General features: G+C 45.6%; 1 protein-coding gene across 1 annotated transcript in view; it reads left to right on the top strand.

Annotated features, from left to right (window-relative positions):
- Nucleotides 1–15,026, top strand: part of ARNT2 (aryl hydrocarbon receptor nuclear translocator 2) — a 143,915-nt gene that overhangs the window by 111,611 nt on the left and 17,278 nt on the right. The window contains exons 13-14 of the mRNA XM_035131344.2: nucleotides 3,702–3,774; nucleotides 4,440–4,563. Coding sequence (XP_034987235.1) covers nucleotides 3,702–3,774; nucleotides 4,440–4,563 — 197 coding nt within the window. The remainder of the gene's footprint in view (nucleotides 1–3,701; nucleotides 3,775–4,439; nucleotides 4,564–15,026) is intronic.

Genomic DNA, 15,026 nt, shown 5'->3' with positions numbered 1-15,026 from the left:
TCCTTTTTCTTTTTCTTTTGGAAAGATGTGCCTGTAGAATTATAAATATAAGAAGGAGCTAGGATTTTCCACATGTTGTTAATTCTGACAGATTGTTCCTCTTTGGAGAGCTCCATCTGTGAACTTGGAAAGCCTGCTCCGGTTGGCATTTGCTCACATCTCTTGTTGAAATGAGCCAAGCAGTTCTCTGACAGTGATGGATGGTTCAGGGCCTTGGACTGCAATTGGCGGAGTTACTCTTATCCTAAGGTTGGCAGGTGGTCATTGGTTGAATTGCTGCGACCTAACAGGACCCAGGTGGCGCTGTAGTTAAACCACTGAGCCTAGGGCTTGCTGATCAGAAGGTCGGCGGTTCGAATCCCTGTGACGGGGTGAGCTCCCGTTGCTCGGTCCCAGGTCCTGCCAACCTAGCAGTTCGAAAGCACGTCAAAATGCAAGTAGATAAATAGGAACCGCTACAGCGGGAAAGTAAACGGCGTTTCCATGCACTGCTCTGGTTTGCCAGAAGCAGCTTTGTCATGCTGGCTACATGACCTGGAAGCTATACGCCGGCTCTCTCGGCCAATCATGCGAGATGAACGCGCAACCCCAGAGTCGGTCACGACTGGACCTAATGGTCAGGGGTCCCTTTACCTTTACCTAACAGATGCTGCACAAGCATCCTTGGGCAGCTGCCAAGTCCTCGGCGCTTTGGTAGGACCCCTTATAAAATTATGCTGCATCTGGTGTATAGGGGGAGTGGCTTCCTGGTGCCAATTGGGAGAGAAAGCCCTAAGCGGCCTCAGCCATTCAGCCTGGACACTGAGGTCCAGCGCCGAGGGCTTTCTGGCGGTTCCCTCCCTGCGAGAAGTGAAGTTACAGAGAACCAGCCAGAGGGCCTTCTCAGTAGTGGTGCTTGCCCTGTGGAACGCCTTCCCATCAGATGTCAAGGAAATAAACAACTATCTGACTTTTAAAAGACATCTGAAGGCAGCCTTGTTTAGGGCAGTTTTTAATGTTTAATGCTATATTGTGTTTTTAATATTTGGTTGGGAGCCGCCCAGAGTGGCTGGGAAAACCCAGCCAGATGGGTGAGGTATAAATAATAATTGATTGATTGATTGATTAAATATAGACATGCCCCTGCTGGGTAAACCCAGGACCACTTCAAACTTGGTGTTGGCCCTTGCTCTGCCACTGGGCCTAGCTAAATACTAACCAGAATGTCAACATTTCTCAGAAGCTATGTGATGCTTCCTTAAGTGCAGTTATTTTAGTTCGATATGCAGCATTTCTAGGAACTGTTTACATATGAAGTGCAATTACCCATTATACTGCCTGAGAATGATATTTGTTATTAAAACAGGCAGATAAATAAAAATGTGCTTTAATAATAAATATAGGTAGTGACTGCTGTTTTCTGATACGAGCACTCAGACTGGAAAAGGAAAGAAAGAATGAGTGAACAATAACATTTTCCTAGCAAATATCAATAGGCTGGGATTTGCTTATAATAGAGGCAGATGAATATAAATCAGGTAGGCAACTCTCAATCCGGCCTGCAGATGGTCCGGGCATCATTGTGTTTTTCCATGAGTAGAATGTGTGCTTTTATTTAAGATGCATCTCTGAGTTATTTGTGGGGCATAGGAATTCATTCATTTCCCCCAAAAAATATAGTCCAGCCCCCCCACATGATCTAAGGGACGGTGGACCGGCCCATGGCTGGAAAAGGTAGCTGACCCTTGATATAAATGTACTTCAATAATAAATCTTTTTAGTGAGTGCTGTTTTCTGTTAAGAACACTCAGACCCAAAGAAGGAAATAATGAATGAATAATAATAATAAATCCCTAACCAAAAATCAAGAGACCATCTGTATAGAAACCAGGGTGAAAAAGCTATCCATAACCATCAGATAAAAAAACTAAAGCAAATGCATAGATTTTTTTTTATAAAAAAAAATACAGAGAGCTGTAGGGGGAGCTGAAGATTGCATTAGTTGGTTGTGTTTATTTGATACTGCCTTCCGGCTGGAAGCCATCAACTTTCCAGATCTGGTTTCCGAGTGGAAAGACAACTAAACATTAGGTTCAAATGTTCACTTATTTCCCTGCAAAAGAAAATAATAATAAAGATTATTTTGGGCACAACCATCCAAGATGAACTTCCTGGAGAAGCGAAGAGTTTAATGTTTAGCCCTTTGTCCTCTGTTTTGCTCCAAAGGAGAGCCCCATGTAAAAAAATTGCCTTCCCACAACATTCCCATCTGTGTTAACTTCTGTTGACTTTTGGCGGAAGATAACATGGCAAGTGCACTGGTTCCATCCAAAATATGAGACCCGGTGATGTTGAATGAGCTTTATGGCCCCTTTCCCACGAACACTAAAGTAGAATGAGAGATGTATCCTCCTACTGTAATATGATAAGAACCCATAAGAAGAACTGTGCAGAGTCTTCCCAGTCTAGTATCCTTTTTTCCACCATGACCCATCCAGATGCTTCTGGGAAGCCCACAAAATTGATGCCCCCTCCACTACTGTGGCTCCTCAGCAACTTGCGTTTGGAAGCATACCGCCATTGATCCTGGTGGTTCAATATAGCCATCACCGCTAATAGCTATTGATAGTCTTATCCTCCATGAAATTGTCAGATCCTTGTTTAAAGCCATCTAAATTGGTGGCTGTTTCCACATCTTAATTTTTCTATCCTGATAGATAACATGCAAGGTGTTCTGTGAGCAGAACAAATATTATTGAAGATGGTCTTTAAAAAGAGAGAGAGCACTGTATGCCGTCATCTTTAGAGCTGGTTTTATTAGCGTAGAAATCTATGCAGATCTAATTGATTAAAGAATCAGTTGGTCAATTCAAAATTATGTGATTAATGGACTAAGATTTCTTTAATTGGGTAACAGACCCAAGGCGGACCCACACCAACTGGAAATATTCATGCGGAGAGAAAAATGTATGGTATATGAACCAGCCTCATTGGTTTCAAATAAACTGACTTTTGGCATTTCCTAAAAAGCACCTGACACTGGATACAGATTAAGTCGGCATCCATGAGATTTATACAGGCATTTTTGACATATTTCTCTTCCTCATTCTGATTCATTTCACTTCCCCTGTATTGAATGTGTCAGTTCCCTTTGATGTAGACGGCCTTGCTACTGCACATTTTAATTTACTTCCAAAGTTTTCCTAATTGGATTAAGGCTATCAGCTGCAGGGTGCCCCCTCATGCATTCAGATGGCTTTATTTCCTTCAATCTTAGTAGGTTGCAATTGCAAAATTCTAAAATTGCCTGCTGGAAAGAAGCAGGAGCCCAGGTTTTCTGCAGCTCCCGTCTCAAATGCCCTTTTCTTTAAATTGGAAAATGATTTATTGCTGGAATACCTTGCAGGGGGAGAAGGTTACAAACACCTGCATGTCTCTAATTATGGTTCTGCATACCCAGACACCTCCTGCTTTGTTCCTTCCTGGTCCCACCAGTCAACCATCTTTCCTCTCCTGTGCTGGGGGGGGTGGGATTTTAAACCATGCTTGCTTTATTATTGGGGAAGGTGAACAGGTTGGACCAAGAGGGGATAAGGCAAGGAGGCGCACGTTGGATATTAAGCCGTCAAGTCACAGCCAGCCGGACAATCTTCCTGTCTGTTAAATACAGTCCTGCAGGCTCAAATGAACCAGCAGCAACGGTTTCTCTTTCCTGCTTCCAGGCAACTTCAGCAACAACAAGCAGAGCTTGAGGTGCACCAGAGAGATGGGCTATCATCATATGACTTATCTCAGGTGAGACATACCTGGCGAGGTGGACTCTTTGTTTGTTTGTTTGTTTGTTTGTTTATGTATGTATAAAAATAGGCAGGAATTGGAAATCTAAACAACAGAACAAGCACATGCTGGCCTGGTCTACCCATAATACTAAGCTAATGGTTTAATGGGAACAAGCAAGTGTTTGTTGCACAGGGAGAAAATCACAGTCATGAGAGCTAAACCATGATTTATCTAACCATTACAGGTGAACACAGGCTTGTGGTTTGTCTCACTCCATGAGCAAACCATGAGCTGTAACCAAGGTTTGTTCTTGGCTCTCCCACTCATGGTTTGTTTGGGAGAAACAAATCATTTATCCCAAGTTCTGAAGCAGCGCTAAGCCAAACCATGGCTTAGTTTGCATCACATGGCAGCAACATCAACCGCAGCTTTCTCCCTGTCCACTGGAATACTTGCTGCTACATGATAAGCCATAGTTTGGGAATGAATGCCTGACACAGAAGACCCCTGGTTCATGTCCTGAAGAGCATTCAAATGGGCCAGAGTTGCTCTCTGGCAGTACAGAAAATCAAGTGCATTTATTGGAAAAAATGACTCTTGAAGTTTACTGCCGTTTGAAAAGGTGGAAGCTTAGCCATAAAGGAGCATGTGACTTCCTTCTCTCTGCCTGTTGCAAATAGGTCCCCGTTCCAAGTATACAGCCTAACGTTCATGAGGGTGGGAAACCAGTGGAAAAGCCTGATGCCATCTTCTCCCAAGAGAGGGATCCAAGGTTTGCCGAGATGTTCGCTGGCATAACTACTAGTAAGTAAACTCTGCTCTTAAGATTGTTATTGATATCACTGCTATTTGTGATCCTCTGTTCTGACAAACTACTTGTATCTTGAATAGATACTGAACCAAACACTCCCTTCCAATGTGCATACCTTGGTGGGACAGGGGGTGTGGCTAGTAATAATTATAATAAAAAAGGTAAAGGAGCCCTTGACAGTTAAGTCCAGTCATCTCGCTTTCAGGCCGAGGGAGTCGGCGTTTGTCCACAGACAGCTTTCCGGGTCATGTGGCCAGCATGACTAAACCGCTTCTGGCACAACGGAACACCTTGATGGAAGCCAGAGTGCACGGAACTCCGTTTACCTTCCCACCACACCTATTTATCTATTTGCACTAGTGTGCCTTTGAACAGCTAGGTTGGCAGGTGCTGGGACAGAGCAACGGGAGCTCACCCCTTCATGGGGATTTGAACCGCCAACCTTCCAATCAAAAGCCCAAGAGGCTCAGTGGTTTAGCCCACAGCACCACCCGCGTCCCTATAGTGACTAGTAGCTGAGGATGGCTACCAGGCCCCAAGCAATTATGTTCCCTTATAGGAAGGGGAAAATATGAGTCTGATGGCACCATGATCAAGTAGCACAGTCTTCAGCAGCTCTCCAGGGCCTCAGACAAGGATCTCTCCAAGCCGTACCTGGGGATTAAACCAGGGACCTTTTGCATGCAAAGCAGATTCTCTGCAACTGAGCCACAGGCTCTTGCTTAGGCAGTAACAAAGGGTTGTATCCAACAATGTTCTGCTGACAGCAAGCTCGTTGAACTTAATGGACCTATGTTAGCCATATCCATTAATTTCAATGGGTCTGCTCTGAGTAAAACACTGTTAGATGCAGTCCGTCAATCATTTTAGCCAAGTTCTTACAACCACATTCTGTGCTGCTTTCAGCTAAAGTCACCCAGTAAGTAACTCTGATCTCATACATGGGCGTACCCAGCGAGGGGCGGGGGGGCAGCTGCCCCCCACCCCAGAAGCAAAAAAAAAAATTACCGTATTTTACGGACCATAACCCACACTTTTCCCCTCCGAAAACTGAAGGGGGAAGGTTGCTGTGGGTTATGGAAATTGGGCTGTTTCCGCCCCCTCCACGGCTGCAGCCAGCGACAGGAACGTGGGACAGGGGAGGAGCAGCCTGAGTGGGGGGGGAGGGCGGACGGGAGCTCCATCCTTCCTTCCTCCCTCTTTCTTCCTTTATTAAGTTTAATAAAAGGGAAAACCAAGAGGCTTGCTTCTCAAACAGTGCCTGTCAGCCTGGTGGAGAACTGTTAGCAAGTAGTGATTCCATCCGTAAACAAGCCTAGTCTCTTCCTGGGCGGGAGGAGTGCTGTGTTTTTTCAGTAACAGTTTAAAGAAGTGATGTTTTCCCCTTTTTATTGTTCCTAAGCTTCCCTGCTGAGGATGAAGTTTTTACATTTGTTTTGAATTAATCATCGTGCAAGTAGCTCTCAGCTAAGTCCGAAACATCCCACTGTTTGCCACTAAAGAGAAATGAGGAGATAGCCGCCAGGGGTCCTTTCTAGGTACACAATGACCTTTTTCCAACAGGGGAAAACATTAGGTCTCCCTGAACTTCTTGTTCTGCTTACCTCACCCTGCCTTGACTTTTCAAAGTCAATCTGGGACACCTTAGGAACGGTCCATTAGCAACCAACAAGATTCCAACCTACAGCATCCGTCTGTGTCGTCCCAAGCAAGAATTGCCGGGGCAGAGACCAACAGAACACAAAGGAGAACCAGCTGCAGCAAGGGAAGAAGGCAAAGGAAGATCAGCTGAGAGGCGCTGACAGCTGTCAGCGCCTCTCAGCAGATCTTCCTTTGCCTTCTTCCCTTCCTACAGCTGGTCCCCTTTCGCTAGATGAATGCCCTGATTTTCTGATCAGAGGTTTTTATGGCCACGCTTCGCACGGCGAAGCGGTGGCCATAGAAAACCTCATCGTATAGCGAGGCAACCTCTGATCAGAAAATCCTTTCATTAAGCGAAATTTTCGTCTAGCAGGGCATTCGTCTAGCGAGGCACCACTGCACACTTCCTGTGCTCCTAACAACCCCCTGCTCTCAGGATATCTCTCTTCCGAACACCACCTTCCTCCTCCCCTTACATACTTAGCTTAATTAATTGGTTCCTGGTTTGAGGCAAAACAGCAAATTCTGGAGAAGGGCCAAAGCTCAGTGGGAGAACAGATGCTTTGCATGAAGAAAATTCAGTCCTTGGCGCTTCTACCCAGTGGATCAGATAGCAGGGAATATGATTGATCTCTGCCTGAAGCCATGGAGAGTCCAAGTAGTCAGTGCTGGGCTAGATTGAATGGGGGGGGGATGGACAACAATACAGTTGAACCTCGGAAGTTGAACGGAATCCGTTCCAGAAGTCTGTTCAACTTCCAAAAAGTTCGGAAACCAAAGTGTGGCTTTTGATTGGCTGCAGGAATCTCCTGCAGCCAATTGCAAGCCCCGTCGGACGTTTGGCTTCCGAAATTAGTTCGCATACCGGAACACTCACTCCGGGTTTGCGGCATTCGGGAGCCAAAACATTTGAGAACTAAGCTGTTCAAAAACCAAGGTACGACTGTTTAAGGCAGCTTTCTGTTTTTAGAGACAGTGCACAGCTCACTGGCCTAGTGCATGCTTTGTATTGAAAAGGTTCCATCTCTGGTACCTTGAGCTGGGCAGAGAAAGACTCCTCTCTGAAACCCTGAAGAGCCACTGAGCTAGATGGACCACTGGTCTGGCTCAGTAGAAAGCAACTTCCTGTGTTCTTATTATTTACATTTTCCCACAAACAGGATTGCAAAACTGGGATTTGATCCTAGTTTGTAGGGCAAGTGCAAACTGTAGTTTGCTGTTTGTATGAGTTTTGCATACCAGGAAGGAACTAATTAAGCGAAATGTGCAAGGGGTGGAGCTTGGCTACAAGACTTAGATGAATGGCACAAGAGATGTTTTGTGTGTGTGTGTGTGTGTGTGTGTGTGTGTGTGTGTGTGTGTGTGTATTTAATAAGTTCCACCTATGGCTTTCTCTAGGTAAGGCACCATTAATAATCCCGTGTCCTTTTTTCCTTAAATGATTAAAAAATTGCATTTTTCACTTAGGTGTGATCAAAATATACAGTCAGACCTGCACGTTACTTCTAGGATTTAGCATTGTGTTGATTTTGGACTGGTTTTGTGCAAATAGTCCAAGCTCATGCAGAGGGGCCAATCTTGGTGGGGACGTTTGCTCTGCAGCCGTCGAGCACGTATCTTAGCAGGAAGAAAGAGCTATATGTTTATAAGCAGCATGTCTTACGAGACAGATTATATATAAAAAACTGTTGAGGACATGGGCTGAGGTCAGAAGTTCTGCATTTGCTGAGAGTCCAAATTCGAAAATAAGGAACTCTCCCTCTACCCCCTGCCTCTGTGGAAACACACAGCCAAATACCAGAAATCAGTTTTTTCTGGGGAAGCCTCACTAGATGGCTTTCCGCAGGCATACAGCTTGGCCTAGCAAGTGGGACCTACAAGCAGATGTTGCAGTGCAGAGTGTTTCTGTTCTGGATTCCAGCCACTCCATCCCCGCCCCCAAAAAAACTCTGTTTATGCCTCCCCATGCCCAGTCAACCTTCCATTGCCACTAGAACAGAAGAAGGTGCTTTCTAACAAATCAGGCCATTGGCCCATCCAGATTTATTATTATTATTATTATTATTATTATTATTATTATTATTATTAAGCCAATCTGGCTGGGTTTCCCCAGCCACTCTGGGCAGCTTCCAACAAAATATTAAAATGCAATGGTCTGTTAAACATTAAAAGGTTCCCTAAACAGGTGTCTTCTAAAACAGATGTCTTCTAAAAGTCTGGTAGATGCTTTTCTCTTTGACATCTGATGGGAGGGCGTTCCACAGGGCGGGCGCCACTACCGAGAAAGCCCTCTGCCTGGTTTCCTGTAACTTCACTTCTCGCAGTGGGACCGTCAGAAGGCCCTCGGCACTGGACCTCAGTGTCCGGGCAGAACAATGGGGGTGGAGACACTCCTTCAGGTATTGTCTGCACTGACCTGCAGTGGCTCTCCAGGGTTTCAGGCAAGGGACATTCCTAGCCCTACCTGGAGATTAAACATACAGAGCAGATACTGTACCACTGAGCTATTTATTGCCTTTCCATATGACAAACAATTGGATGGCCATAGAACATATTACATTGTGTCAGATCACTAGTCCATCTGGCTCAGAGTTCCTTACACTGGCTGGCAGCATTCCCAGCCCTACCTGGACCTGGGACCTTCTCTGCATCCAAGACAGGTGCTCTGCCACTGACCTAGCTTACTTCCTACTGGGATGTCTGAGTTTTTCCCATTAAGGTATTTTTCCCCCCTAATTTTTGTTCTTCTTCTTCTTCTTCAGACCACTTGGGGGTTCCCTGAGCCTGCTGGTGCCTCCCTCTTGGGAGGCCCTAAGCGGCAGCTCTCACAACCACTGAACATCAGTGTGTGAGAGAGAATAGTGCTGCTTCAAAAAGAGAATGTGAAATTGAGGGTCCGCAGTGTGTTCATTCCGTCCAGTTTTGTCCCCTAAAGTCATTTCAGCGAACCTGCTATCATCATCTGAAGCCCTTCTCTGTGTGCCCCATCCAACAGCAGAGCAGGCCTTTTTGGTGGTGACCCCCACTCGCTTGTGGAATGCTTTCCCTAGGCAGGCACACCTGGCAATATCTTTATTTATTTTTACGTGCCTGCCAAGGGCTTTACTCTTTACCCAGGCTTTTGGTCCTTAATTTAAGGGGTGGCATTGTGGCTTTTTGTGTGTGTGGGATGGAATCTGTAAGCCCTGAGGTGTTTTATCTGTCTAGCTGTATTTTTAGATTTTTATTGGATGTTGTGAACTGGTTTTTTGTAAGTTGTGTTAGGTCACTCTGTGAGGAAAAACAACCAACAAATATTATTATGTGAACTTGAGAACCTTATATACTGCAGTTGTCAAAGTTTTCGTTAAGAAGAGATTTTACCCAACTTGAATTTCATTTCATGCACCTTGGAGTAGTTTCTGGATCAAACACAAAACATTCCTTTGTTTTTTATACAACCGTTTGCGGGGGATTTCCTTTCTGCAGTAATGACGATATATATTACTACGTGTTCATGTCCAGTTTTAGGGAATCAAAAACAGAAGTTGTTTGTTTTTATACAATTGTTTGCGGGGGATTTCCTTTCTGCATTAATGACGACAAATGTCACTATGTGTTCATGTCCGGTTTTAGGGAATCTAAAACAGAAGTTGTTTAGCAGTTTGTGGAGCTTTGGCATGTATGTGAGTCTAATGGACAAAAGTTGACATTGAGAAACAAAGAGGTCATGTTAAAAAATCGTTGTATGTATTTATTCAGCTTTTTCCCTTATCTTTCCTCCAAGGAGTTCAAGGTGATGCAATGAATTCTCTCTTCCCATTTTATCTACACAACAACCCTGTGAGGTAGCTTAGCCTGAGAGAGAATGACTGACCCAGGTCAGCTAGGGAGCTGCATGCTGTGGGGGGATTTGAGACTGGGTCTCCCTAGTCTCTAACCTACTGCTCTTCAACCTTGGCTCCCCAGATGTCATTGGACCACAACTCCCATCATTCCTACCATTAGCTAAGCTGGCTGGGGATAATGGGAGTTGCAGTCCAACATCTGGGGACCCAGGGGTGAAGAACTGCAGCCCTGGCACCTTGACCTCCACACGGTGCTGTAGTGTCAGCAGTTTTGCTTTGACAGCTGCTAGATCCTACCAGCTGCCCACCGACTCGATCTCCAAATATCTGAGATCAAGCTCTGAGGAAATGCTTTTTAATTGTTGTGCAATGTCTTCAGGTCAATTTGCGGCTCTGTGTAACGTTGCAGTTGTTGTTTGTAGTGCGTTTTATATTCCCGTGATTTGTTAATGGCCAAAGGCCAAGAAGACAAATAAGCTTGAACTGAACTGAACTGAACTAGATCCATCCCTGGTCAGCAACTAAGTCTTTAACTGCTTCTGACTCACTTCCAGGAGCCGGGCAAATGGCTGTTTTAGCATACACATGCTGGTGGTGAGGCCAGCCCTCTCTTCGCATGCTTCAGCTGCTGGCTCTGCAGTGCCCGTGCCACAACTCTTGCACAGAAACTCACATTTTGAACCTTGTGGGCGCGGAGAATAGCTTGCGGCTTGTGAGCAAAGCAACACAGGCTTATATCAGGTCCGATTATTTAAGAACAGCGGAAGCTGTCTTGTACCAAGTCAGACCATTGATCCATCTAGCTCAGTATTGTTTACACTGACTGGCAGCAGCTTTTAGACAGGGTTCTCTCCCAGCCCTGCCTGGAGATGCCAGGGATTTAACCTGCTGGCAAAGCACAAGTTCTACCACTCTGCTACGGCCCTTCAAGCCTTTTCTGCCTAGTCCAACCCTGTCTGTTCTGACTGGCAGCAGCTTGCCAGAATCTCTTCCAGCAGAGAGCTGTCTTTCCCACCATCTCCTGCGTGCCTCACCCTTCTAAATTGGAGGTTTCAGGGATAGAATCCAGAACCCTGTGCATATAAGGAACGTGCTCAGTCATCGCGCCACAAAGCAGCTGCTGTAGATGTTAGATTTCGAGTGTTATTTAAAGGTGCCAAATTGTATGTACTGTACGTTTCGTATTGTAATGATGCACCTGGAGAGGGCGCTGTTTCTACTTCCCCGTTAAAGGTCCAAAATGAACAGAGGAAGCTTTTTTCCCAGGTCAGACATATGGGTACATCTGTGTACACTAGGATTATCCATTCCGACTGGCAGTGACACCCTAGGGTCTTAGTCAGAGAGAGGTATTCTCCATCACTGGCTACCTGGTCCAGGTTTAATGCTAAGGATTAAACCTGGAACCTTTTCCATGAGAAGCATGTGATCTACCACCAAACTATAGCATCTCCCCAAAGCAGAGAAGCAACAGACAGGGATAGTGCTACGTGGGTAATTGAGTGTGTGCTGCAGCGGTGCTCCCACCCCCAACCCCCACCACACCTTTTTTAAAGATGGTACAGCTGTCTTACTGTCAGACTCCTGCCCCGCAACACAAGGCCAGCAGCCTTTATTCAGATCTTTATTCAGGCTAATAGCAGTACAGGCTCAGTAGAAAACACAAGGTCCAGGAGCCAAGAGTTCAGGATCTGTGGGGAAGGCAAGAGATATGACAATGGCAAGACCCAAACAGAAGTTACAAAGATGTCCCAACAACTGCCATGTACCTCCCGCCAAGCTTTTAAAGATGAGGCAGGGTGTGCTCACTTATCAGACTCTTTATTTTTTTTTGTGTGTGTGTGTGTGTGTGTGTGTGTATTAAATTTTCTGTTTTATAATTTAGAATATTCATTTAGACCAGGCATCCCCAAACTGCAGCCCAAACTGTTTTGGCCTACAACTCCCATGATCCCTAGCTAACAGGACCAGTCGTCGGGGAAGATGGGAATTGTAGTCCAAAACATCTGGAGGGCCGAAGTATGGGGATGCCTGATTTAGACAACCTTAAAATAACAATGACTTCCCTTCTTCTCTTTCCATGATTTGTTTTCATAGCATACCCTGCATCTCTATATATATATATATATATATATATATATATATATATATATATATATATATATATATATATATATAAATGTAAAAATCATGAAAGTGCGGGATCCACTTTTCTCTGTAACCGCTTGACCGATCGTCCTGAAATTTTGACACAACAATTCAGGCCACTCGCCGAGCGTTGTTAGAAAAAAAATCCCTCAGAACTCACACCTGCACAGGTACAGACCTGCTTTTCCTCAAAGTAAAACAGCGCCCTCAAGTGGAATTCCTCCCAAAGTACACCCCCTCCCTTCCTGTGAAATCTACACCACACCCACACCAAATAATGATGTCATCAACCAAGCAACTGAAACCACCAAGGCGGCCATTACCAGACAACCCACAGAGTCAGGCCAGGGCCAAGGAATGGAAATACAGGGTGGAGGCCTCGGGTCACATTTAAATACTAGCCCAGGCACCCCCAGACTTCGGTCCTCCAGATGTTTTGGACTACAATTCCCATCTTCCCCGACCACTGGTCCTGTTAGCTAGGGATCATGGGAGTCATAGGCCAAAACATCTGGAGGGCCGCAGTTTGGGGATGCCTGTACTAGCCCAAGCCAAGGCCTCGCCTCTACTTTACAGCCTAAAGACTAGGCCTCGGCTCCATTTTACAGACTAGGCCTCAGCTCTACAGCCCTTTAAATACTATCCTGAATGGAGCCCTGGGTGGGAGGTGGGGGGAGGAGGAGCCCAAATAGGCTGACGTAGGGTGAGGGGGAGCAACCATCCAACAACCACCAAAACAGCCATTCCACCCCCAAAGCCCAAGCCCAAAGCCTCTCCCAGCGGCTGCATTAATAAACGCCTGGCAGCATTAGGCAGTCATTCATCATTTCTGCACTTGGGGGCACAGTGAGGGGTTTTTGCTTTATAATTTAGTGGATGTTGTGTCCATAGCTGCCAAGTTTTCCCTTCTCTCGCGAGGAAGCCTATTCAGCATAAGGGAAAATCCCTTAAAAAAAGGGATAACTTGGCAGCTATGGTTGTGTCACATGCGAGGCTCCGGCAGCCATTTTAAGTAAGGGCAGTCGTGCCCCTTTTAACCTAGGCTTTATACACTATGACTGATTACAAGCCTCTGCGTCTTTTTTAAAAAAACAAAACAAAAAACAACCATGCACTTTCTCTCCCCAGTTTAAGTCCTCAGATATTTGCAGTGGCCAATCCCCCCCCCCCCCGATTTACAATCCCCTACCTTCCCCTTGCCACTTCCTGGGTTTTTTATGGAACTGAACAACTCAGGTGTTTCAGAACGTGCCTTCTGTTGCCGGGCCCTTGCAGGGCCAGACAAAGGCCCGGGGCAAGTAGATAATGTGGCCCTGTTTTTAACCCTTTTGTTACTTTTTTCATTTTACTGATTGTGAAAATGCTGACCGAGGCCCCCTTTGGATTCGGAGGCCCGCGCCAAGTGGCCCAAATGGCCCCCCTCCTTCTGTCTGGGCCTGTCTGTTGCTACGGGGCTGTGGGGCTTCGCTATTTGACCCCCCCCATCGGGATTTTTAAAGTAGTTCTCTGGGTCCCAGGGTGCATCATCACCCCCGATCCTTAATCTAAATATATAGAAATGTTCACGATGCATGCACAGGGGCCAATGTATGGAGATACAGGGGGGAGGGGACAACAGAGGGCTCAGACAAAAGTAAATACTGGGAAATGGAACCCAGAAACTGACAGTTCCTTCTCCAAGGGTGAGGGCCAATGTAGGAAGATACCGGGGGTAGGGGCCAACACTCCCCAGGGACAACAGAGGGCTCAGACAAAAGTGCATGCTGGGAAATAGAACCCAGAACCTAACAGTTCCTTCTCCAAGGGTGGGGGCCAAGGTATGGAGATACAAGGGGGAGGGGCCAACACTCCCCAGGGACAACAGAAGGCTCAGACAAAAGTGCATGCTGGGAAATAGAACCTAGAAGCTGACAGTTCCTTTTTGAAGGGTGGGGGCCAAGGTATGGAGATACAGGGGGAGGGGCCAACACTCCCCAGGGACAACAGAGGGAAGGGTATCCTACCAAAACACAGGGATGAGCCGGGGTGGAGGGAGGAGGGGCAGGATACATCATGGATCGGGACAGGGTGGGGGTGGGGAATCACAGGAAAGAACCACAGCAACGCGTAGCCGGGTCAGCTAGTATTTTATATAAACAAAACCATTCAGTATTCCATTATTACTTCCATCAAAACTTGTTTACACTGTTGAATTTACCTTAATGCTGCCAACGTTTTCAGCTGTACACAATTCCCCCACCCTATATTCATTAAACATTTTCCAATCTTCCCTAAATGAATGTTCTTCTTGTTCTCTTATTCTATAAGTTAGATCCGCAAGCTGCACATATTCCACCAGTTTAAGTTGCCATTCTTCTTTGGTTGGGACCTTGCTTGTTTTCCATTTTTGGGTTAACGAAACACTGGCTGCAGTGGTGGCATACATAACCTGTTTTGACACCTGGAAATTTCCATCTGAATTATCCCCAACAAAAAGGACTCTGGTTGTTGTTGTTTTTTGGAAATGTGCTTTTAAACAGTTGTTTCAATTCATTATAAATTATTTTCCAATACTCTTTTACACTTTTACAGGTCCACCACATATGAAAAAATGTACCCTCGACCTTATTGCATCTCCAGCACTTATCTGATTAAAATAAAAAAATTCCTTCCAGCAGCACCTTAGAGACCAACTAAGCTCATTGATATGAGCTTTCGTGTGCATGCACACATGCATAGGAAAGCTCATACCAATGACAAACTTAGTTGGTCTCTTAAGGTGCTGCTGGAAGGAATTTTTTTATTTTGTTTCGACTACGTCAGACCAACACGGCTACCTACCTGTAACTTATCTGATTAAG

The sequence above is a fragment of the Zootoca vivipara genome, chromosome 14, assembly GCF_963506605.1.
Source record: "Zootoca vivipara chromosome 14, rZooViv1.1, whole genome shotgun sequence".
NCBI lineage: Eukaryota > Metazoa > Chordata > Lepidosauria > Squamata > Lacertidae > Zootoca > Zootoca vivipara.
This window is presented reverse-complemented; position numbering and strand designations above follow the sequence as displayed.